This window comes from Quercus lobata, chromosome 8 (genome assembly GCF_001633185.2).
Source record: "Quercus lobata isolate SW786 chromosome 8, ValleyOak3.0 Primary Assembly, whole genome shotgun sequence".
Lineage (NCBI taxonomy): Eukaryota > Viridiplantae > Streptophyta > Magnoliopsida > Fagales > Fagaceae > Quercus > Quercus lobata.
Window position 1 is genome coordinate 37938235 of NC_044911.1, and position 25575 is coordinate 37963809.

Genomic DNA, 25575 nt, shown 5'->3' on the forward strand with positions numbered 1-25575 from the left:
TCAAACCTCTCTCACTATTCCAAATTACAACCCACAAATATCAAATAACCAAACAAAGAGAGTGCATCTTTTTCTCACACACACTCTCTTACTACAGTAGCACTCTATTTGTATAGGAGACTTGAGTCGGTTAGCATATCCAAAACCAAGAAGAACTAGACTTCTTTTCCACACACAAAAGGAGAATCACTCCTATTCCACATAGAATTCAAAATCAAGTGGTGGACAAGACTTTTAATAGAGTTTGATAACTTCAAACAACAGTAACCCAAAAGGAGTAAAATTCCTTCCTTATCCAAATCCAACAAGCTAATTCAAGCCATATTCTACAATGTAGGCCGGAAGGTTCACTTCAAAGATTCATCCTCACTTCAAAAGTATATATACGTATTAGTGTATTACTAATGGTTTCTAGATTTTTACTATAAATATGTAATACATTTATTTAAATGACTATTGAACCAATTAACCACTTAGAACCTCTTACAAAAATTTCTTCACCCTTCTTAATGCCAAACCAGCTGGTCCGAGAGCAGGCTTTTCAGGGAGTTGCACACTTGCTTCGAAGAACTCTAGCCTAGGCTTGGTCATTCTCCCCATATAATCTCCAATTAAGCTTAGCAAGCAAAGCTATGTTCTTTGATCCAACAACTAATAAATCCAGGCCTCCTTCTGTTGGGTTCTAAGACTTTAGGTTTAAATGTATTAAAACTTCAATTTGTAATGTCGGCAAATCATGATCAAAACGTTTTAATCTTGTTTAGACTTGCTCAAAGTATTTGCTTTTTATGTAAAGTTGGAATCGAGTTATTGCAGAATTTATTGTGCAATTCTGTATGGCTTATTCGATCGAGAATTAGACTCGATCGATCGAAAGTCATGCAGATTGTTTTCTACAGAAATTTCCAACTCAGCCCAAGCCCGTTTGACGTGTAGGGTTTTATGTTTTGTCTTAAGTATAAAAGGGAAAACTTTAGCCACGTTTTGGAGATGCTCCATATGCTGTGTGTGTGAATCTTTTGTGAGATCAAGAGGTGGTTGCCTTCACACATACTTAGGGTTTCCAAGTTTCAAGATTATGTCAAGAACTTGGTGATCGATTCAGTTGTTGCATTAAGAGCTTAAAGATACACAAGCGGGGGTGCTTGTACTTGCTGGGAATCCAAGAAAGAAGTAGTCTGTGGACTCAGAGCTGTCACGTAGTCATAGTAGTAAGTTTTCTACTCGAGGTAGCAAAAAGATGTTAGTGGTCTAAGTCGCTATTGTGTAAACTTTAATTCTTTCATAATGGATTCAGTTTTACCTTGAGGATAGATAGGTTAAATTCTCCCCAGGTTTTACCGGTTTAGTTTTCCTAGGTCATCATATCTTTGTGTTCTTTATTTTCCACACTTTACATTGATATGATATATTTGTGTTAACCTAGATTTGTTAATTTGACTAAGTAATCACTTGGCTAATTACCTAGGTTAATTTGATTGTGGTTTTAAGGGGTCTAAAAACATACACCTTCATTTTTTGGTACAAGACAGTTAATTGGAATTTTAATTCTTCTTCCTTTATTTTCCCACTGGAGTTAAGACTAAAAATATTCAAGCAATACCAATACCTTATTGAGTCTAGGACTAATTCAATTAGTTGAACACAGCTCCTTAAGGGGATTTTAAAGGAAGGAGTGCGTAGAAGGTTGGACTTTGAAGGTAGTTATGCCAATGGGTATAAGTAGTTGCTAGACCAATTAAGTATATTAGCCTTATTGATTAGGATTTGAGCATGTATAAATAGAACTTTGGTCTTGTAATGAGATCTATTAGAAATTAATATCTCTCTCTCTCTCTCTAAATTCTTGGAAGCTAGGATGCCCTCATATTTCAACCTTTATATCAAGAGCAAATTATAAACACTGGCCACCATTCAAGTTTTTCAACAACTTACTAAAATAATCTGTAATATAGATAACAATTTATTTGTCAAACTTTCTCGTGCATTACACATGTTGGAAACTAGTAACATTACAATAATGACTACATCATAACCATATCACTTTGGGTATGCCTCAATAATGGACGGTAAAGCTGAAATTTTGATGATATTGTAGCGAGGAAAGCCTCCTTCTTCCAATACTTTCTTCCACTCGAGTTCAGTCCTTTCCTTGCCACCTGAGGAGTGTGCAATCATAAGCAAATCAAATACTAAACATGTGTCATCAAATAGACCGTTACCCTCTGGTTGTAGCACAACATCTGCAATAATAACTTTTCCAGTCTCTTCTGGTATTGCTTTTCGGCAATTTTTCAAAATCTTGACACAACTTTCATCATTCCAATCATGCATGATCCACTGCATAATTCAAAGTGGCAATGTCACAATCAGAATCCAAATCGAATATAAATTAAATTCTAATCGTAGCATATTTTAGTGCCAAGTGTTTTCATTTTAATTTTCTAAATTTTAGTGCCAAATAGCCTATTTATAATACTCAACATGAAAGTGAAGATATCATTCCACTCACCTAAATAAGTCCACCTCATAATCATTACCATTGAATGCTTTTGTGATTTCAACTAAAGGTCTTTGGAAACATCTGCCATATTTTCTATGCAATCCATTCCACAATCACTTTTTCTTTCTTTTGTTTTATGGTTGAGTTAAAAAAATTATAATAAAATAAAATTGTAACAACACAATAATTTGTATAATGCCCAATAATATAATATATTATATAGTTTTTGAGAAGTAGTAACATGGGGTAGTAACTATAGGCAAACATGACAAACTAACACTTATGGCATGTTTATATGTTGTAATAGATCCTATATTGGAATGGTTATTCATGAGTAATAATTATTTGGTTATATCTTTACTACATGAAATAATTATTCCTTAGTATGTTTGGTACGATACAATAGATCTTATACATAATGGAATTTTTTATTTCTTTGGAATAGGGTTTGGTTGATTTTTCCTTATGTGGAATAGTTATTTGTAGCAATTCCATAAAATTGATTCATCTCTAGAAGAGATGTTATAGTTATTCTCATTTATCAAAAAATGTAATAGTTATTCCTCAATACACATAATAACTTTAAAAATTATAATATTTCCAAAATAATCACTATCCTTATATGCATAACAATTATAAAATTTTGGGTAAATTACAAAATTAGATCATTTACATCATATGTCAATTTGGTTCTTAATCTTTCAATTGTGTCAATTTGGTCTCTGTCATTATATGCTGATGTGGCTAATGGCCCAAATAAGATATTATTTTTTGCCATGTCAACTAACCTATACTGCCACGTCATATTATATTAAAAAAATCGTAATGTTCCCCTGCTATTAGTATACAAGCATTAATCAATTTTGCATTTCTTTCTTTTTCATTAAAAAAAAATTGCATTTCTTTTTTATTTATTTATTACAAACAAAGAGAGTTCATCGCAAAAGCCTTACAAAAACGCTAAGTACACAGTAAGGGTATTGTTTCCGCTCAAACGTAACAAATTACAAAGACAAAAAGTTCAAAACTTTTTACAAAGAAGGTATACTGCCATCAGCAAATGTCCACTGAACCAAAGAACTAAAAGAATAGGTATTTTTGCCTATCAAGGGGAAGCTTATTAATCCTATCAAATTTCATTTCACACCAAATCCTTTACCAGAGACAAAACAACATTACATTCCAAACCCTTCTACTATTCTATTGCCGAAAAATCCATATCAAACAAAGAAGCAACTCATACCCATCATTGGCATAACCCATTTAAGACCAAAAGATAAAAATACTAGTGACCGCAAATTGGGCATAGAGCATCTGAACTGAAGAGAGTAAAATTAAGGACGACGGGTCCATTTAAATAAACCTGACGGTGCTAGATCAATGGTGAAGGGGTATGAAATCACACAACATTGGGTCTGACGGATTCGGGCCCATGGGCCGACTTTGAGGAAGGGCCCAGGGCTTAGCATCACTTGAAATACTTGGTATACACGTCTGAAATCTAAAGGGATCCTAGGGAAATCAAAATGTCCACACAAGGATAATTCTAGAAGAACCCACTCTACAAGGAAATGTTTGTCCATCACGTTTGGGATTGCTCGAAGTAGAGTCCCATAAGGAAAAGACTTCTAGTCTAAGGAGGAGAAGTCGACTTTCTTCTACTATAAAAGCTTCAGTACCCTTGCAAATCAAGGTACGCATAATTTACTCTCTTTAACACTCTAGAGTTGTGAGAATAATTCTAACTTGACCTTCGGAGGGTATTTGGCCGGTACCACACCGGTGCTCTCTAAGGTCTTCTGTTATTTTGTTGTGCAGGTTCGCTTTAAGTCGCAAGTGCTGTATAACCTATTGGTAATATTTTTGGCATCATCAGTTGGCGCCGTCTGTAGGGACGTAGCACATTATCGCTTCCTAGAAAAAAGAGTTACATGGTACTCACTCGCTTAATGGCGACCACTAACGACGTTCAAGAAGAAGAAGCCCCCACGACTGCTCTTGAGAGACAGGTCAAGACACTTGCCACAGCTATGGAGCGCCTCACCAAACAAAACCACAACCTGGAAGAGCAGCTGAACCAGAAAAATGCGGCACCCAATAACCAAGGAGCGGATCAAGAAGGGACCAGTGCTAAAAGGAGGAATCAAGAAGGACCACAGGTTAGCAACGCCCCAAGTAGACCAGAGCGATGGGACACGAGCCTTCCCTCTCTTGCAGATACGGCTCCGCCACCCATCATCGCGGAGATGCAGGCGATAAAGGAACAGATGGAAGTGATGATGAACGCTCTCAAGGGACGAGTGTCCAGTGACCTTGACGACCTTGTCAACCAGACTGACTCGCCATTTACGACCACCGTCAACTCCTTCCCCCTGCCAAGTAAGTTCCGCATGCCACATATGGATAGTTATGACGAGGTCAAGGACCCTCTAGATCACCTAGAGACCTTCAAGACCCTGATACACCTTCAGGGAGTGGCAGACGCAATTATGTGCAGGGCCTTTCCTACAACCCTAAAGGGCGTGGCAAGGATTTGGTTCAGCCGGCTAGCACCCAACTCCATCAGCACCTTCAAGGAGCTAAGCGCTTAATTTACTACGCACTTCATCGGAAGACATCGGTATAAGAAGTCCACAGCTTGCTTAATGAATATCAAGCAGTGAGAGGAGGAAACGTTAAGGGCCTACATATCCCGCTTCAATAAAGAGGCGCTCTCGATCGACGAAGCCGACGACAAGATACTTGTAGCGGCATTCACTAATGGGCTGAAGGGGGGTAAGTTTTTATTCTCCCTATACAAAAACGACCCAAAGACCATGTCAGATGTGCTTTATAGGACCACCAAATATATGAACGCTGAAGACGCGCTGTTGGCCCGAGAAGAGAGGCCCAAGAAAAGAGAGAGGCAAGAAAACACCTGATAGGACCAGGGGCGGAAGAAAGAAAGGGTAGGAGACCGAAGGGAGGAGAGACGCCTTAAACTCATGGGGGGAAGATTCACAAATTTCACCCCATTAACCGCCTCGATAGACCAAGTCCTAATGCAAATTAAGGACGAAGGGGCCCTGACGTTCCCTGGAAAGCTGAAGAGTGATCCCAACAAACAATCTAGGGACAAATATTGCAGTTTCCACCGTGACCATGGTCACGACACAGTCGATTGCTACGACTTAAAGCAGCAGATCGAGGCCCTTATCCGACAAGGAAAGCTGCAAAAGTTCGTCAATAAGGAGAAAATAGATCCACCCCCACAAGAACAGCACCCCCGGCGAGAGAACGAGCGACCAAGACCCCCCATAGGAGACATAAGGATGATAGTCGGAGGAACAGCTGGAGTCGGGTCTTCAAAAAAGGCTCACAAAACATACCTCCGGATGGTACAGAGCGTTCAGCTAACGGGCACTGTGCCGAAGATAGCAGGAAAAAAAGGCCCTATTATCGCGTTCTCAGAAGAAGATGCACGACGCCTACACCATCCACATTACGATGCTCTCGTCGTCAGCTTGCAAGTAGGAGACTACAACATGCACCGGGTGTTGGTCGACAACGGCAGCTCAGCCGATATCTTGTATTATCCGGCATTCCAGTAAATGAGGATTGACAAGGAGCAATTAATGTCGACGAACGCCCCGCTCGTTGGTTTCGGAGGGAGCCGAGTATTCCCCTTAGGCGTGGTCATGTTATCAGTGACGGTAGGCGATTACCCCCAGCAAATCACTAGGGACGTAACATTTCTGGTGGTCGATTGCTCGTCTGCCTACAATGCTATCCTCGGACGACCCACGCTCAACTCGTGGAAGGCGGTAACCTCAACTTACCACCTGATGATCAAATTTCCTACGGATTATGGAGTAGGAGAGCTGCGTGGAAGTCAAATGGCGGCACGGGAATGCTATGTGGCCATGATGGAGATGGAAGACCAAATCCAGGCCTTGAACATAGAAGAGCACCGAACGGTGACAGAACCAACAGAGAAGCTAGAGGAGATAACTCTTGACAGCTCCAATCTAGATTGAACAACCAAGATCGGAACGCTCGCTAACCCTGCAATCCGTCAAGAGTTCATAACTTTCTTAAGGAGCAATCAAGACGTGTTCGCCTGGAGTCATGACGACATGCCAGGAATAGATCCCTCGGTCATGGTACACAAATTGAATGTGTTGCCCTCCTTTCCACCCGTCCGATAGAAGAAAAAAGTGTTTGCCCTGGAACGAGACCAAGCAATAGCAGAAGAAGTCTGCAAACTACAAGAGGCAAGCCTCATTAGGGAAGTCTACTATCCCGATTGGCTGGCGAACGTAGTAATGGTTAAAAAAGCGAACGGCAAGTGGCGGATGTGCGTGGACTTCATCGATCTTAACAAAGCGTGTCCCAAAGATAGCTATCCCCTTCCAAGTGTCGACGTCTTAGTAGACTCGACGGCTTAACACCAGTTACTAAGCTTCATGGACGCTTTCTCAGGTTATAACCAGATCCGCATGCACAAAGCTGATCAGGAGAAGACTTCGTTCGTGACTAGTCAAAGCCTCTTCTGCTACAAAGTAATGCCATTCGGCCTAAAAAATGCGGGCGCAACATACCAAAGGCTGATGAACAAGATGTTCACACAGTAAATCGGGAGAAATGTTCAGGTTTATGTCGATGACATGCTAGTGAAGAGTTGAAAGGAGGAAAATCACCTGGAAGATCTTAGAGAAACATTCGGCACGCTTCGATCCTATAACATGAAGCTCAATCCGGGAAAGTGCGCCTTCGGCATGACAGTAGGAAAATTCCTAGGATTCATGGTATCTCAAAGGGGGATTAAGTCTAACCCGGACAAGATCCAAGCCATAATAGAGATGGCTCCCCCGAAAAATGTGAAGGAAGTACAAAGCCTTAACGGCAAGGTAGCGGCATTAAATAGATTCGTGTTGAGAGCCACAGACAAGTGTTTGCCCTTCTTTCGCACATTAAAGAAGTCTTTTGAGAGGACGGACGAGTGTCAACGAGCATTCGAGGAGTTAAAAGCCTATCTATCTTCACCACCTCTGCTGAGCCCCTCGCAACCAGGCGAAGAACTCTTCCTCTACCTGGCTGCCTCCCCTATCGCAGTCAGCGCGGCCTTAATCAGAGAAGAGGACAGGGTACAGAAGCCCGTATACTACGCTAGTCGGGCGCTCTGCGGTGCCGAAGAAAGATACCCACCTATGGAGAAACTCGCCTTTGCATTAGTCACGGTGGCTCGTAAGCTCAAGCCCTACTTTCAAGCCCATATGGTGAACGTAATGACCGACAAGCCCTTGCGAAGGGCGATGAGCAATCCTAAAGTTGCAGGTCAACTGACGTTGTGGGCAATAGAGTTGAGCGAATTTGATATCAAGTACCGCCCACGTACAGCCATTAAAGGACAGATCGTAGCTGACTTCATAGCAGAATTTACTCGTGACAAAGACAAGGGGGCAGAAGAGTCCCCTCAGTGGAGCATATATATTGACGGATCATCCAATAGACGAGCCGGGGGAGCCGGTATCGTACTGCTGTCACCTGAAGGAGACAGGATTGAATGTATGGTCCGTCTCGACTTTCCCACCACCAACAATGAAGCGGAATACGAAGCAGTAGTAGTAGGCCTCGACCTAGCCAAAGCCGCAGGAGCCGCGAGAGTAGTCGTTTACTGCGACTTTCAGGTCGTGACCAATCAAGTGAACGAAGATTATGAATGCAAGGGTGAAAGGATGAAGAGATACCTCGATCAAGTAAGGGCAAGAATCGACGACCTAGAAGCCAAGATCATCCAAATCCCCAGGGGAGAAAATGAGCTCGCCGACCGCCTAGCCAAAACCGCTTCAGCAGAGCATATGATAACCCTGGGTAATGTTCTTTCTTTTGTTCAACTTTCTCCACTAATAGACCCCTGCAACATGCAGGAGATATGCTCCAAAAGCACCTGGACCACACCGATAGTTTCATACTTGAAGAACGAGGTATTGCTAGACGGAAAGGAGGCAGCAAGAAAACTGAAGGTCCAGGCGGCAAGGTTCATCTTGATAAAAGACATCCTATATAAAAGAAGTTTCTCCTGTCCATATCTAAGATGCCTGGGTGCCGAAGAAGCAGACTACGTAATGAGGGAGGTACACGAAGGAATCTGCGAGAACCATTCTAGATCGAGGTCGTTGGTGCACAAGCTGGTACGAGCTGGGTATTACTGGCCAACCATGCAGAAGGATGCCGAGGCTTATGTTAAAAGCTGTGACAAATGCCAAAGATTCAGTAATATTATCAGGCAGCCAACCGAAGAACTGACTCCGATGACGGCTCCATGGCCGTTCACTCAGTGGGGACTAGACATTATGGGACCTTTCCCAACAGCGGTACGACAGCTGAAGTTCCTGGTAGTGGGTATTGACTACTTTACAAAATGGGTAGAAGCGGAAGTTTTGGCCACCATTACGGAGAAGAACATTAGAAGTTTTGTCTGGAGGTGCATCGTATGCAGGTTTGGTATTCCTAAAGTCCTTGTCTCAAATAACGGGAGGCAGTTCGACAACAACTACTTCCGGGATTTTTGCTCACAGCTAGGGATAAAGAACCACTACTCATCCCCCACCCATCCTCAGGCTAATGGCCAGGTTGAAGTTATGAACCGATCCTTGCTTAAAATTATCAAGACTCGGCTCAAGGGGGCGAAGGGCATATGGCCTAAAGAATTGCCAAGCATACTATGGGCATACAGGACAACGGCGAGGACCCCAACAGAAGAGACACCATTCCGACTTACGTACGGGAGCGAGGCGGTCATCCCGGCCGAAATTGGGCTCACAAGTTACAGGGTTCGCAACCATGACGAGAGCAGGAATGACGAAGCAATGTGGCTACAGCTGGACCTGATAGACGAGATTAGGTCGGCGGCGGAACAAAGGCTCGCTAGATACCAGGATCGCATGGCCAGACACTACAACATTCGGGTCCAACACAGAGACTTCCAAGTAGGAGACCTCGTACTTAGGAAGGTCATGGGTGCCACTAGAGACCCTACACAGGGAAAGCTCGGCCCCAATTGGGAAGGACCTTACCGAGTTACGTCATAGCAAAGGAAAGGCACCTACCACCTGGAGACGATAGACGGAAAGAAGCTGCCACATCCGTGGAATTCCAAGCACTTGAGAAAGTACTACCAGTAGTAGTAACATGACGACCCCCCAATTGACCAGTTTATTTTAAGCTTTTTAATTATTAGTTTTTCTTCAACTATTTTTGCTACAATCTTTTTGTGCCTTTTTTAGCCCAAGGGGGCAGGTACTTTTTCTTACGCATTTCTATTAAGAAGAATAATCAGATACAGTTTTGATTTTCTACATGGATTTTTTATTATTATTATGTGTCCACAAAGTGGATGGATCATCCTAAGAGGATGACGACTTAAAGTCCAAAATGGACGGATACAAAACAAGTCCACAAAGTGGACGGATCATCCTAAGAGGATGACGACTTAAAGTCCAAATGGATAGATACAAAATAAGTCCACAAAGTGGACGGATCACCAAAACAGTGAACTAATTTACAAGTCCACAAAGTGGACGGATCACCCAAAGGGTGAAATAACTGCCCACAAAGTGGACGGATCACCCAAAACTACCCACAAAGTGGATGGATCACCAAAACAGTGAATTAATTTACATGTCCACAAAGTGGACGGATCACCCAAAAGATGAAATAACTGCCCACAAAGTGGACGGATCATTATAATTGTCATCAAGGTGGACGGATCCCCTAAAAGGTGAATTAACCTGCAAAGTCCACAAAGTGGATGGATCCGCATTATTGGAAAATAACAGTCCACAAAGTAGGCGGACCACCCAAAAGATGGCATACTAGTCCTCAAGAAGGATGGATCACCCAAGGGTGAACGAATCAATCAATACTGAAATTTAATTAAACTCCACAAAGTGGACGGATTGAAAGTTTGCTAGAAATACTCTTGGATCGACAAGTATTTTCTTAATCTCCACTACATAGGGATGACGGATATTTAAGAAATTTCCAAACAGTAATAGAAGACATAAAAATAAAGTAAAGCATTAATAATGGATAAAAAGCCCAGGGGGCAACTGTTTAATACAAAAAAGAGACGGATTGTTCTCAAAATGAAATACAAAATAGACGGGTAACATCAATCTACTTTTTTTGCTCGACATCTTGTACATCTTTTGTTGGGACTGATTCTCCATCACCCTAAGCCGCATCGTTACCAAAGAGGTCGTCTGTATTCTCTAAAGCGACGGGCAAAGCAGACGTCTGATCTTGATCATTGACGTTTATCATTGACACATCCAGGTCAGGGTAGGCTTTTTTAAGCTGATGGAGTGTATCATCGAAGCCTTGAAGGAAGGAACCCCCCAGCTCTCTCAGCAAAGCGTCGGAGTCGCGGTATTCAAGGACCGCATCCTCCTTGGCTTGACGGAGCTTTTCATTCAAGTCTTTGACTTCCTTATCTCTGGCTTCCAAGGCCTTCCCAGCTTCCTCTGTCCTCTGCTCCAGCTCTTTTCTCGCCTGTTCTGACAGGTCAAACTTCTTCTCCATTGTAGACTTCCACTTATGAAGTTGACCGAGTTCATCCTCCATCTGCTCTACCTTTACCCGAACACGCTTCAGAGCAGCCTCACGTTTCAGACACCGATCCATTAGGCCCTTCATCATAACCAAGGACTGAAATAAACAAGTTAAAAGGGGTTAAAACAAAAAGACAAAGCAAGATAGATGGACTCAAGTTGACGGATAAAAGTTACCTGTGCAATGGCAAACAGACCCGTCTCCCCCATGGCCTCCGTCGAGTGATTGCCGAGGTTTTTGTAGTCCTCCGAGGTAATGATTGACGAGAGCCTTTCCAAGGCGAATTTGGAGTCGTCATGGAGAAGAGGAGAAGGCTTCTCCTGACTAGTGGACGGGGCCTTCATTAAGCCTTTGCTAGACCCAGGTTTTGAGGGGGTGACAGTCTTCGCACCCTCTGCCATCAACCCTACGACGAGCTCCAAAGGGATTTTTTGTTGCTTAGGTGGACGGTCAGACTTGGACGACTGTTTCCTCTTCGCCGATGACGCCGTCCCCTTAGGAACCACAATCTCGCCCGTTTCCTTTTGCTTGGCGGCTTGTGATTTTATAAGTGCCTTCCTCCTTGCGTCGTCCATCTTTGTAATACAGGACGGATGAAATCTTCTACATATGGATTAAAATACTTAAACAAAGTGAAAGATGACGGACGTCTGTGAACTCTTTCGTCATAAATAATGGCCTCACGGGTCGGCTTGGGACCGTCACAATACCAATGGATTGTTCTCAGGTTTACCAGCTTCGCCCAAGTTCGTTCTTCCGGCTTCGTCTTTTGAAAAATTCTTTCTAGGAAGTTAAACACTTCAACACTAACCTGTGGGCACCGTCTACCTGCATTGGAAATAGACGGTTAAAAGAAAACAACTATAGATGACGAATGTAAAATATTAAAGCAATAGGAGGGATGCATACGAGATGAATGTAAAACCCCCCAAGTTGTGTCGACGGGCATAAACTCCGTCTCTCTTGGACGGTTCATCCACCCGTCACCCTCTAGGAAGAAATATCGACTCTTCCAGTCTCTATTCGAGTCCGGTGTTTAGAAAATGACCTTCAGCAATGGGCTCCTACTGGCAAAGCTATAGATTCCCCTCGACTTATCAATCTCGTTTGGACGATAGAAATGAAGGAATTCATGTACCGTCAGCCTCCGTTCACCGTCTGTCATTACACCGTAGAGAACCTCCATGGCTATGAAGACCCTCCAGGCGTTAGGGGATATCTGGTTGACGAATAGACCCAGATAGTTTAAAAGCTCTCTATGAAGTGTACTTAGCGGAAACCGAAGTCTTGCCTTCAGCATCTGCTCATACACTTCGACACCTTCTACCCCTTCGTAATAACACTTCTCTGACACATATGTTAGACGGATGGGAATGTTGTCTGGAATTTGGAAGTTGGCTCTAAAGGTGCTGAAATGTCTCTCCTTGATGATGGATCTGAATTTATGCACCGTCCACTCTGGTAGCATGATGAACTCCCTAAGTCCATCAGCACCAACGACGGATCCCAATGCTTGATCCTCGTCGACATCAGAAGATCCTTCCTTAACCATCTCCATATCCTCATTTGCTGAGGATGAAGAAGAGGTAGACGGACTCCTATCTTCGCTGGAACTCTCTTGGTCTTTATGACCGGATGGGTATACCTCCTCGTATTCCATCCTGTCACGAACCACTGACTGGTTACTTGACGCACTAGACATTGCCTACAATTGACGATGAAACCTAAGACTGACGGGTCTAAAAGTACTGACGAGTGTGTAGCTCTAACAGAAATATAAGCATAAAATGCAACTTGAACAAAATGAAAATAAGTACTCACCACACTTAGTAAATGGTGGTTGACGGTGGAGTAATCGACGGATAAGAATTCTCGACGGAGTGCTCTGACAAGGATGACGACTTCGCTCTGACAACAATTTTTGGTTGAAAATAGTAGAAATAAAGGAAGAGAGGTGTGTTATATATATGAGAGATGCACGGAAGACGAAGCGACGCTTCGATCCGATACACCATCCAATCAAGTAGCGACACGTGGCATGCCTCATAAATGTTGACAACCTATCAGCACACATCTACAGATTGTTCCCCTTGAGGAACCGTCAACTTCATAAATCTTCAGCCGTCAACGTAATCAATCTGGAAACGTCAACTTCGTAAAATTTTCAACCGTCATCATGAGCCATCCTTGATCGTCATCCCCAATTATATTTAACCGTCACCTTAATGGTCCGACTGCCTAAAGTCATGATGGACCATAGGGTGAAGGGGGCAACTAAAGGGGTATGAAATCACACAACATTGGGCCTGACGAATTCGGGCCCATGGGCCGACTTTGAGGAAGGGCCCAGGGCTTAGCATCACTTGAAATACTTGGTATACACATTTGAAATCTGAAGGGATCCTAGGGAAATCAGAATGTCCGCACAAGGATAATTCTAGAAGAACACACTCTACAAGGAAATGTTTGTCCATCACATTTGGGATTGCTCGAAGTAGAGTCCCATTAGGAAAAGACTTCTAGTCCAAGGAGGAGAAGTCGACTTTCTTCTACTATAAAAACTTCAGTACTTTCGCAAATCAAGGTACGCATAATTTACCCTCTCTAGCACTCTAGAGTTGTGAGAATAATTCTAACTTGACCTTCGGAGGGTATTTGGCCGGTACCACACCGGTGCTTTTTAAGGTCTTCTGTTATTTTGTTGTGCAGGTTCGCTTTGAGTCGCGAGTGCTGTGTAACTTATTGGTGATATTTTCGGCATCATCAAATGGGCTAACAGTGGACGGATCCAAGATGCACAGGTGCAAGGTGGATGGATCTCAAGGCCACGTGGCATCCACATGGTTTAAGTGACCTCCAAGGAATCTTAAATGGAAATAACTTGTGTCCCACGATTAACCCTAGTCGATAGAGTCCCAATATGAATAGAACCCTAATGTGAGAAGGATCCCGTAATATACATCCATTAATGATGATCTTCTTCATAAGGAAACGCTTTCCTACGCAAGAAATAGAGGTCGGTTCTACACTACTATATAAACTCAAATGCCCTCAGAAAACAAGGCATGCATAATTTACCCTAACTCTAGCACTCTAGAGTTGTGAAAAGTTTTCTGACTTAATCTTCGGAGGGTCTTTGGCCAGTACTGCACCGGTACTCTCCTAGGGTTTTTCTTTGTCTTTGTTCGCAGGTCTTGCTTCAAGCACGTGAATATTGTGCAGCTTACTAATGATTTTCGACATCATCAATTGGCGCCGTCTGTGGGAAACTGCGACTTGTAAGCCATACTATCGCTTCCTGGACAAAGAGTTGCATGGTGCTCATTTGTTCAATGGCAACCACTATCGACGCTCAAGGAGACGAACCACGCAAGACCGCCCTCGAGAGACAGGTTCAAACTCTTGCCGTTGCCGTGGAGTGCCTCAGCAAACAAAACCATGACCTAGAAGAACAGTTGCACTAAAAGAATGCAAACCTTAATACTAAGAAGGAAGACCAAGAAGGCACCAGCACTGAGAGAAGGAACCAAGAAGATCCAAAAGGTAGCAACGCCCCAAGCAGACCAGAACGACAGGATACTAGCCGGCCATCCATCACCGATACGGTTCCACCTCACATAGTCACCAAGATGCAGATGATGAAGGAACGGATGGATTTTATGATGAACGCCCTTAGAAGACGGGTGTCTAGCGATCTTGATGACTTGGTCCATCAAACTGATTCGCCATTCACAGCATCCGTCACTTCATTCCCACTTCCACCGAAGTTTCGTATGCCACAAATGGAAAATTACGACGGATCCAAGGACCCCTTAGGTCACTTGGAGTCTTTCAAGACTCCGATGCACCTTCAAGGGGTACTAGACGAGATAATGTGCAGAGCTTTCCCCACCACGCTGAAGGGACATGTAAGGATCTGGTTCAGCAAGCTGACACCCAACTCCATTAATACCTTCAAGAAGCTAAGCGCCTAGTTTGCCTCACACTTCATCGAGGGGCACAGGTATAAGAAGTCTACTGCATGCCTGATGAACATTAAGCAGAGGGAGGACGAGACGCTGAGATCTTACATAACCTAGTTTAACAAGGAGGCCCTCCCAATCGACGAAGCGGACAACAAGATACTCGTGGTGGCATTCACCAATGGGCTACGGAAGGGTAAGTTCTTATTTTCTCTGTATAAAAACGACCCAAAGACTGTGTTAGATGTGCTTTACAAGGTGACCAAGAATGTGAACGCGGAAGACGCACTATTTGCTCGAAAAAAGAATCCCAAGAAAAGGGATAGACAAGAAGACATACGGTCAGACAGGGGGCGAAAGATGACTAGAACTGAAGAATGGCGGGAGGACAGACGCTCCAAGCCCCCTATAGGGAAGTTCACAGGCTTCACCCCACTGACTACCCCGATCGACTAAGTCTTGATGCAAATTAAGTACGAAGGAGCCTTGACCTTTCTCAACAAGCTGAAGGAAGATCCTAATAAAAGGTCTAGAGACAAATACTATCGCTTCCACCGTGATCACAGCCACGACATCGCTAATTGCTACGACTTGAAGCAACAAATTTAGGCCCTTATCAGGCAAGGAAAGCTGTAGAGGTTCGTCAGCAAGGAGAGAGCAGATCCACCTCAAGAGCAAACTCCTCCACAAAAGATCGAGCATCCTAGGTCGCCCATAGAAGACATAAGAATGATTATAGGGGGCATAATGGCTACCAAGTCATCCAAATAAAAGGTCTAGAGACAAATATTGTCGCTTCCACCATGATCACAGCCACGACATCGCTAATTGCTACGACTTAAAGCAACAAATTTAGGCCCTTATTAGGCAAGGAAAGCTGTAGAGGTTCGTCAGCAAGGAGAGAGCAGATCCACTTCAAGAGCAAGCTCCCCGACAGAAGAACGAGCATCCTAGGTCGCCCATAGAAGACATAAGAATGATTATAGGGGGCACAATGGCTACCAGGTCATCCAAAAAGGCCCGTAAGATTTACCTCAGGATGGTTCAGAACGTCCAGCTGACGAGTTCAGTGCCGACGATGTCACGGATTGACAACCCCATCATCGAATTCTTGGAAGAAGATGCTCGACGTCTTCATCACCCACATGTCGACGCACTTGTCGTCAACATACGAGTAGGGGATTACAACACGCATCGGGTTCTGGTTAAAAATGGTAGCTAAGCTGACATCATTTACTATCCAACATTCCAACAGATGAGGATTGATAAAGAGTGACTGGTTCTGATGAACGCTCCACTCGTTGGTTTTGGAGGAACAAGGGTGTTCCCCCTTGGTGTAGTCACATTATCTGTGATAGTGGGCAACTACCTCCAGCAGATCACTAAGGACGTAACATTCCTTATGGTCAACTACTCATCTGCTTACAATGCCATCCTAAGACGACCTACCCTCAATTCATGGAAGGCTGTAATATCGACCTACCACTAAATGATCAAATTCCCTACCGATTATGGAGTAGGAGAGCTGCGCGGAAATCAGCTGACCGCACGCAAATGCTACATAGCTATGATGGAGATGGATGACCACCTCTAGGCCATGAACATAGAAGAACACCGGACAGTGACAGAGCCCGTTAAAAGGCTTGAAGAGATACTTCTCGACGACTCCAAGCCTAATCGAATGACCAGGATTGGTACCCTCGCCAGCCTGATGGTCCACCAAGCACTTACAACTTTTCTCAAAGATAACCGGGATGTATTCGCTTGGAGCCATAAAGACATGTCGGGAATAGACCCTTCTGTCATGGTGCACAGACTGAATGTGTCGCCTTTTTTTCCACCCATCCGTCAGAAGAAGTAGGTATTCACCCCAGAAGAAGACCAAGCTATAATGAAGGAAGTTCGCAAGCGATAAAGGCGAACTTCATCAGGGAAGTTTACTACCCCAAATGAATAGCAAATGTGGTAATGGTTAAGAAAGCCATCGGAAAATGGAGGATGTGCATGGACTTCACAGACCTGAACAAAGCATGCCCCAAAGATAGCTACCCCCTCCCGCGGGTCTACGTCCTAGTTAACTTTACGGCCCGACACTAGTTATTAAGCTTCATGGACGTTTTTTCGGGTGACAACCAGATCAGAATGGATGAAACGGATCAGGAGAAGACTTCGTTCGTTACTAGCCAGGGCCTTTTTTGCTATAAAGTAATGCCATTTGGCCTCAAAAATGTGAGCGCAACATATTAGAGGCTCATGAACAAGATGTTCGCACAGTAGATTGGGAGAAATGTCCAAGTCTATGTTGACGACATGCTGATAAAAAGCCAAAGGGAGGACGATCACTTGAAGGATCTCAGGGAAACATTCGACATCCTTTGTTCCTACAACATGAAGCTCAATCTAGGCAAGTGTGCCTTCGAAGTAACCGCAGGAAAATTCCTAGGGTTCATAATGTCCCAGAGAGGCATCGAGGCTAACCCAGATAAGATCCAAGCCATAATAGAAATGGCACCCCTTAAGAACGTGAAAGAAGTACAAAGCCTCAATGGCAAGATAGCTGCGCTTAATAGGTTTGTGTTGAGAGTGACGGAAAAATGTCTACCTTTCTTCCGCACGTTGAAGAAATCTTTTGAGTGGACAGCCGAGTGTCAGCAAGCATTCAAGGACCTGAAGGCCTACCTCTCCTTCCCACCATTGCTGAGTCCATCAAAGCTAGGGGAAGAATTATTCCTCTATTTGGTTGTATCACCGACCGTTGTCAGCATGACCTTAATTAGAGAAGAAGACAAGGTGCAAAAACCCGTATACTATGCCAGCCGGGTGCTTCGTAGGGCAGAGGAAAGGTACCCACCGATGGAGAAGCTCACCTTCACTTTGATTACAGTAGCTTGCAAGCTCAAGCTGTACTTCCAAGCCAATACAGTGATTGTCCTCACTGACAAGCCTTTATGACGAGCAATGAGCAATCCTGAAGCTGCTGGACAAGTAGCACTATGGGCAATAGATTTGAGTGAGTTTGACACACAGTATCGACCGCGTAATGCCTTTAAGGTGCAAGTAGTCGTTGACTTCATTGCAAAATTCACTAACGGAGAAAGTCAGGAGGTAGAAGAGTATCCTCGATGGAATGTACATACTAACAGATCGTCCAACCAGCAAGTTGGAGGGGCAGGTATTGTGCTTCGATCTCTGGAAGGGGACAAAATTGAATGCATGATTCGTCTCGACTTCCCTACTACCAATAATGAAACAAAGTACGAAAATCTAATGACAAGACTAGATCTTGCTAAAGCAGCAGGGGCCGTGAGCGTGGTCATTCATTGCGACTCTTAAGTTGTCACCAACCAAGTAAACGGGGATTACGAATGTAAGGGAGAAAGTATGAAGAAGTACCTAGAGCAAGTAAAGAGAATGGTAGAAGACTTAAAGGCCAAGGTTGTTCAAATCCTTAAAAGAGAGAATAAGTAAGCTAACCATCTTGCCAAAGCTGCGTCAGCAGAACACATGAACATCCCCAACAAGGTACTGTCATTTGTTCAGTTTTTACCATTAATAGATCCTGTCGATATACAGGAAATTAACTATGAAGGCAACTGGACCACACCATTAATTCCTACTTAAAAAACAGCGCATTACCAGATGGTAAGGAAGCCGTAAGAAAGCTGAAGGTCCAAGTGGCATGATTTGTTATGATAAAGGACGTCTTGTATAAGAGAGGCTTTTCTCACCCGTACCTTAGGTGTTTAAGCCCTGAAGAAGCGGATTATGTCATGAGAGAAATACACGAAGGGATCTGCGGCAACCATTCAGGATTGCGATCATTGGTTCACAAACTAATTAGAGCTGGATACTACTGGCCTACTATGTAGAAGGATGCCTAAACTTATGTCAAAGCATGTGACAAATGTCAAAGGTTCAGCAACGTCATCAGATAGCTGACGGAAGAATTGACCCCAATGACAGCCCCGTGGCCATTCACTCAATGGGGACTCGACATCATAGGTCCATTCTCGATAGCAATGTGACAGCTGAAGTTCCTTATAATCAGCATAGACTATTTCACTAAGTGTGCAGAATCAACAGCCTTGGCTACCATTACAAAGAAGAATGTGAGAAGCTTCGTTTAGAGAAACATCGTCTGTAGGTATGGAATCCCCAGAGTCTTGGTATCAGATAACCAGGAAACAGTTCAACAACGACTCCTTCAGAGATTTTTGCTCACAGTTGGGAATCAATAACCACTACCTCTCCCCCACCCACCCACAAGCCAACAGGCAAGTTGAGGTTACGAACTGATCCTTGTTTAAAATCATCAAGACTTGGCTTGAAGGGGCAAAGGGTGTATGGCCAGAAGAGCTGCCAAGCGTACTATGGGCATATAGGACGATAGCAAGGACACCTACAGGAGAAACACCGTTTCGATTAGCTTATGGAAGTGAGGTAGTCATCCTAGCAGAGGTCGGACTCACGAGCTACATAGTGGATAATTATGATGAAAGAAGGAACGACGAGACTATGCGTCTATAGCTGGATCTACTAGACGAAATCAAGGCAACAATTGAACAGAGACTCGCACGATACTAGGACCTCATGGCAAAGCACTACAACTCCCGAGTCAAACACCAAGACTTCAAGGTTAGAGACCTCGTCTTGTGGAAGGTAATGGGCGCAGCTAAGGACCCTACCCAAGGAAAGCTCGGCCCTAACTAGAAGGGACCCTATAAAATCACGTCATGGCAAAGGAAAGACACCTACCACTTGGAGACATTGGACGGACAGAGGTTACACCATCCATGGAACACAGAGCATCTCCGAAAGTACTACTAGTAGAAGATAGCATGAAGAGCGATACTCCTCATTTCCAGTTTATTTTTTTTAGTTAAATTTTTTATAGTACTTTTTAAGCCCAAAGGGCAAGTTTTTTATCCTTTTTAAGAACAAACTTTTACTTATGCACACGTTTACCAAAAATAAGAGGAGTTATTCAGATAAAAGTTGTATATATTTTCTCTACTAAACTACTTTCGTTATCAAATCCACAAGTGGACGAGTTCATCCCATATGGATGCTTGGAAATTATCAAGTCCACAAATGGACGAGTCCATCCTACAAGGATGCTTTGAATAAAAATTCCACAGGCAGACAAGTTAATTGAGTCCACAAGTGGACAGATTCATGATTAAGTCTATAAGTGGACGAGTTCATCCCATAAGGGTGAGTTAGTATTATTAAGTCCACAAATGGACAGATTCATGATAAAATCCATAAAGTGGATGTGTTCAACGACACGTTGAATCAAAATTACTAGTCCATAAAAAGACGGGTTTATCCAAGGGGATGTGATCAGAAAATTATGAAGTCCATAAAGTGGACGGTTTCAACCACATGTTAAAATTAAGTCCATAAGAGGACGGGTTCATCCAAGAGGATGATCAAAAAACTTATAAGATCCATAAAATAGACAGATTCAACCACGTTGAATTAAAATCACTAGTCCATTGAGGTCCATAAAAGTGGACAGATGAAACCATAAGCTGAAAAGATTCATCTACAGGAATAAAAAGTAGATGGATAAAATAAGTAATCAAATATTACTAAAAGCCCATAGAAGGAGAAGTCTAAATACAGAAAGTGACGGATAAATTAAACATAAACTATTCTTCAAAAAGTTTACATTTCCACCATAAAAATAAATAAATAAATAAATAAAACTACTGTTGGACGAGAGTGTTTTCATCTACAGCTAAGTGTACTGCGTACTGGTGACCGATGCTATCTACGACGGGAGAATCTCTCCATCACCACGAGGGTTGTTGACGGAGGCATCATCAGCAAATAGTTTGTCCGTGCTCTCAGAGTGGACGGGCTAAATTGAGGTATGGGCTTGGACATCAATAGTCACATGGGATAAGTCCAAGTTCAGATAAGAAGATTTGATTTGATGGAGGCAGTCGTCAAAGCCTTCAGCAAAGGATCCTCCGACCTCTACCACCAGAAGGGCGTCAAAGTCATGGTACTCTCATATCGCTTCATCCTTCACCTGAGGAGCCGGTCCTTAGCGTCACTAATTTCTTTCTCCTTGTCTACCAGGACCTGCCTCAATAGCTCCGTCTGCTTTTCCAACTCACCCCTAGCTTCCTCTGATAGAGCGAGCTTCTTCTCCTGGACCGTCTTTCAAGCCTTCAACTCATTCAACTCGTTCTCTGTTGATCTCGCCTTTGCCCTTATACAGTCTAATGTCGTCTCATGATTCAGGCAACGACCCATTAACCCCTTCATCATCAACATTGCCTGAAGACAGAAGGGTTAGTAACAAGGCAAGTTGAAGGGAAGGAAAAGAGAAAGTGGAGAGACGTAGTTACTTGAGCAATGCAAAAGAGACCTGTCTCCCCTATGGCCTCGGTTGCGTGGTTGCTCAAGTCCTCATAATCATCAGCTGTAATGATGGACAAGAGCTACTTCAATGCATACTTAGAGTCCTCACGGAGGAGGACGGGAGCTTTTCAGTGACGGAGACCGAGCCCATCATGAGTCCCTTGCCCATTCCTGGGCCAAGCTTCTTGGTTTCAGCTTTCAACCCCACGACGGGTTCGGGGACAGTTTTGGGCTTCTTTGGAAGATGGTCAGTCTTCTCCGGCTGCTTCCTCTTAGTGGACGGGTTAAACGAACCTGTCCCCTTAGAAGGTTGACCCTCCGCTTGTTTTTTCAAAGCAGTTTGCGGCTTAATATAGGCCCTTCTCTTGGCGGCGTCCATCTCTACACAAAGGTAGACGGATGTCTAGAGTTAAATAAAGTAAAAAGAAAGAAACCAAAGTGTAGGGTGACGGACTTACGTTAGCGAACTTAAAGGTCGTAGCAACGGCTGGCTGTAGTTGGCTCTGGTCCGTCACAATACCAGTGTAGAGTGTCTAAGGTGACCAAATTTGCCCACATCCTCTTAGATAGTTTAGTTTTGTTGAAAATATTTTCCAAAAAGCTCCACTGTTCAAGCGAAACTTGTGAACGGTCCCGAGTTGCAATAGGAGACGGATGGTCAAAATAACATGAAGAAAATTTAAAACAATAGAGAACCTGATTATGGACGAATGCATACCAGACGGGGGCATTATACCCCATGTTTTATTGACAGGCATATATTCATGGTCACCGGGGTGACACATCCACTCGTCACCCTCCATAAAAAAATAATGACTCTTCAAATCCCTGTTAGAGTCGGGGGTCTCACAAATGAGCCTCAGCAACAAGCTCCTGGGCAAGAAGCTATACATGCCCTTGGACTGAGCAATCTTAGCAGGACAGTAACAATGAAAGAATTCTTCCACCATCAACCTCCGTGCTCCGTCAGACATAGCCCCATATAAGACCTCCACACCAAGGAAGACCCTCCAGGCATTCGGAGAGATCTGGGTGATAGTCAACCCAAGGTACTGGAGGAGGCGACGGTGGAGTGCACTTAGGGGGAATCTGAGCCCCGCCTTTAGCATTTGCTCGTAGACTCCTACGTCCTCAACACCCTTATAATAACACTTCTCTGACTTGTAAGGTAGACGGAGGGGTATATGAACGGGTATCTAGTACTTATCCTTAAGTGTTTTGAAGTATGATTCTTTGATTGTAGAAACAAAATCATTAACCATCCACAAAGGAAGCATTATGAACTCCCTAATTCCATCAGGACCTACGACGGATTGGATTAGGGGCTCAACACCATCTAGGCCGTCACTAAAGTCACCCTCGCCCTCTAACCTATCCATCTCCAAACCTTCATCCCTTGAAGGAGAGGTGGCTGACGGATTCCTCTCTTCACTTGAAGTGTTAGGGTCTTTTTGACCTGACAAAAACACCTCATCGTAGCCTGCCCCGTTGCGGATACACGATTGGTTACTTGACGCACTAGACATCTGTCACCTACACGTGACGGTAAATCCTAAGACACTGACGGATCTAATAAATGACGAGAGTACAATGTCTAAAAAGTGAAAAATTTAATGGAAGGAGAATAGTACTTACCCGTTGAAGATGAGCAGTAAAAAGGTGTAGATGACGGATGCACTAGATGGAAGGTATGCTCGTTTGTCAAGAGTGACGGTAGTACTCTAATCGTAAGATTTTTGTGGAAAGTAAAAAATGAGGGTTAAAAAGGCAGGTTTATATAGAGGGTACGGTACAAAAAACGAAGGGACACTTCGTTCCAAGAGATGGACCACTAAATAGATGCCACGTGTCCTTACGACATTAATGACCCTAGGCCAGCCTGTTAGGTTGGGTGGGTTTCTCAGGAGGCAAATTGAACTGTCACCCCAGGGGTCTGTCCACTCAGAGATCACTGACCCATGAAGTGAGAGGGCAACTAAAGAGGGTAAAATTAGGAACGACAGATCCATTTAAATAAACCTGATGGTGCTAGACCAGTGGGCTAATAGTGGACGGATCCAAGATGCACAGGAGCAAGGTGGTCGGATCTCAAGGCCACGTGGCATTCACATGGTTTAAGTGACCTCCAAGGAATTTTAAATGGAAACAACTTGCGTCCCATGATTAACCCTAATCGATAGTGTCCCAATATGAATAGAATCCTAACATGAGAAGGATCCCGTAATATACACCCATTAATGATGATCTTCTTCATAAGGAAACGACTTTCTACGCAAGAAACAGAGGTTAGTTCTACACTACTATAAAAACCCAAAGGCCCTCAGAAAATAAGGTATGCATAATTTACCCCAACTCTAGCACTCTAGAGTATTGAAAAGTTTTCTGACTTAATTTTCGGAGAGTCTTTGGCCAGTACTGCACCAGTACTCTCCTAGGGTTTTTCTTTGTCTTTGTTTTGCATATCTTGCTTTGAGCACGTGAGTATTGTGTGGCTTACTAACGATTTTCAGCGTCATCATGAACAATTACTCCCAAAACTGATCCAACATTCCAAATAAGTAAAACTCATCAAAATTAAAGCCTAGAGATTATACCACTTTCGAAATCACTTTTTTATCCATTAGATTTTTGTTTTTAAAATGGTGTGGAAGTAGAATTACTCAAAAAATAAAAATAATAAAAAAATAAAAATTGAGTAATGCTACATTCAAAAAATTTTCATAACAAATCTTAAGTCATGACTTGTTATTGATCACATTATTGACATCATTTTTTTACCTATCCATAACTTGTCACGTAAAATTTGATATAAATTATTATGAAAATATTATAAATATAACATTATTTATAAAAATTAACTCAAATAACAGAAAAATAATCCAAACAACAACCATATGAGATCAAACAACCCCAAAATATTTAATAAAAAGCCCATTTCTAACATTTCAAAAACCAAAAATAGAAAACTCCTTTAATAATTCTATAATTACTTCAACCCAATCCGGGGAAAAAAGAAAAATCTAAAGTCGCAACTGTGAGCTAAGGAAAATAACGATAATAATAATAATACGTACCTTCATGAAAACTGCATCAGCGTTTGGAATGGCTTCAAACATGTCTCCTCCGACATGTGTGATTCCATCATAAATGGGTGCCATAGCAACAACGTGTGGTAGATCAAAGTTAATACCTTTGATGTGTGGATAGGATTTCACAATCTCAGCTAGCACACTACCGGTCCCACCTCCCACGTCAACTAATGATCCCACAGAACCAAAACCATCTTTATACTCAGAGACAATAGTATTCATCACAATATTGGCCGTACAAGCCATGCCATCATTGAACAATTTGTTGAATTCAGGATTTCCAGAACCAAAATCCCAAACCTCACGGCCATGAGCCTTTTTAAAGGCTATGCCACCTTCTTTGACACATTGGCTGAAACAGTGCCACGGCGCTATTAACAAAGGATGGCCCTCCATGAGTAGCATAGGAGCTAGGGTCATCTTGGAATCATGCAACAGCCATCTTGATGAGTGGGTCAGACCGTACAGAGTGTCTCCACCTTCTGATGGATGATGATGTGATTGTGTGGTGAAGATCTTTCTGCGGACTAGCAATCTCATGATGCGTGTGAGGTAGCTGATATCTGGGGAGTGTGCATCAGGAATATCAGCTATTATCTGGGACAAGGTCATTGGGCCACCATGCATGTTTATAATGTCAGCTATGCGGAGCTCCACAGCACATTTCACTGCCATGGAATCTGCAAAGCTCAACATGTATTTCCATATATCAGCTTGTCCTTGTAGCTCTGCTTCAGCTTCTTTTGCTTCCATTCTCAAACACACACACACACACCAGTACTCTCTCTCAAATGAAGTGGAACCAGGTGTAAAAGCAGTATATAATTTCCTGACTTGGCTTTGATTGTTTCCTGACTTCACTTTGTACCTCATCCGTTTGTAAACATATTGTAGATAAGTTTGTGCATGTAACATTAATAAATAAATAAAAATCAATGATATTGTTAAGAGGGGCAAAATGTAATTTTATTGAACAAAATTGCTAAAATTGTGGTGAGGGGTTATTGCCAAGTAAAAAAGTGAGGTAAGTAGTGAGCCTAAATACGATCCA

The 25575-nt window shown here is 43.1% G+C and overlaps 1 protein-coding gene across 2 annotated transcripts; it reads right to left on the minus strand.

Moving 5' to 3' along the window:
- Positions 1-1899: 1899 nt before the first annotated feature.
- On the minus strand, positions 1900-25420 carry LOC115954554 (xanthohumol 4-O-methyltransferase-like). 2 transcript variants are annotated; one of them, XM_031072431.1, is made up of 3 exons: positions 24510-25420; positions 2223-2340; positions 1900-2159 (listed from the first exon to the last, which is right to left on the minus strand). In XM_031072431.1, exons 1-3 carry the CDS (start codon positions 25395-25397, stop codon positions 2041-2043), a joined length of 1125 nt encoding a protein of 374 aa, XP_030928291.1. In that variant the 5' UTR covers positions 25398-25420; the 3' UTR covers positions 1900-2040. The 2 variants fall into 2 exon arrangements, with proteins under 2 accessions (XP_030928291.1, XP_030928290.1); XM_031072430.1 differs by having other exon boundaries at positions 1900-2340.
- Positions 25421-25575: the final 155 nt, after the last annotated feature.

Excerpts from the sequence above, each read along its gene's own strand:
- LOC115954554 (XM_031072430.1), bottom strand. The coding sequence starts at position 25,397 with ATGAGGTACAAAGTGAAGTCAGGAAACAATCAAAGCCAAGTCAGGAAA. Across the intron at positions 2,341-24,509 it reads CTGATGCAGTTTTCATGAAG|TGGATCATGCATGATTGGAA; the intron begins GTACGTATTATT and ends TGAATTATGCAG.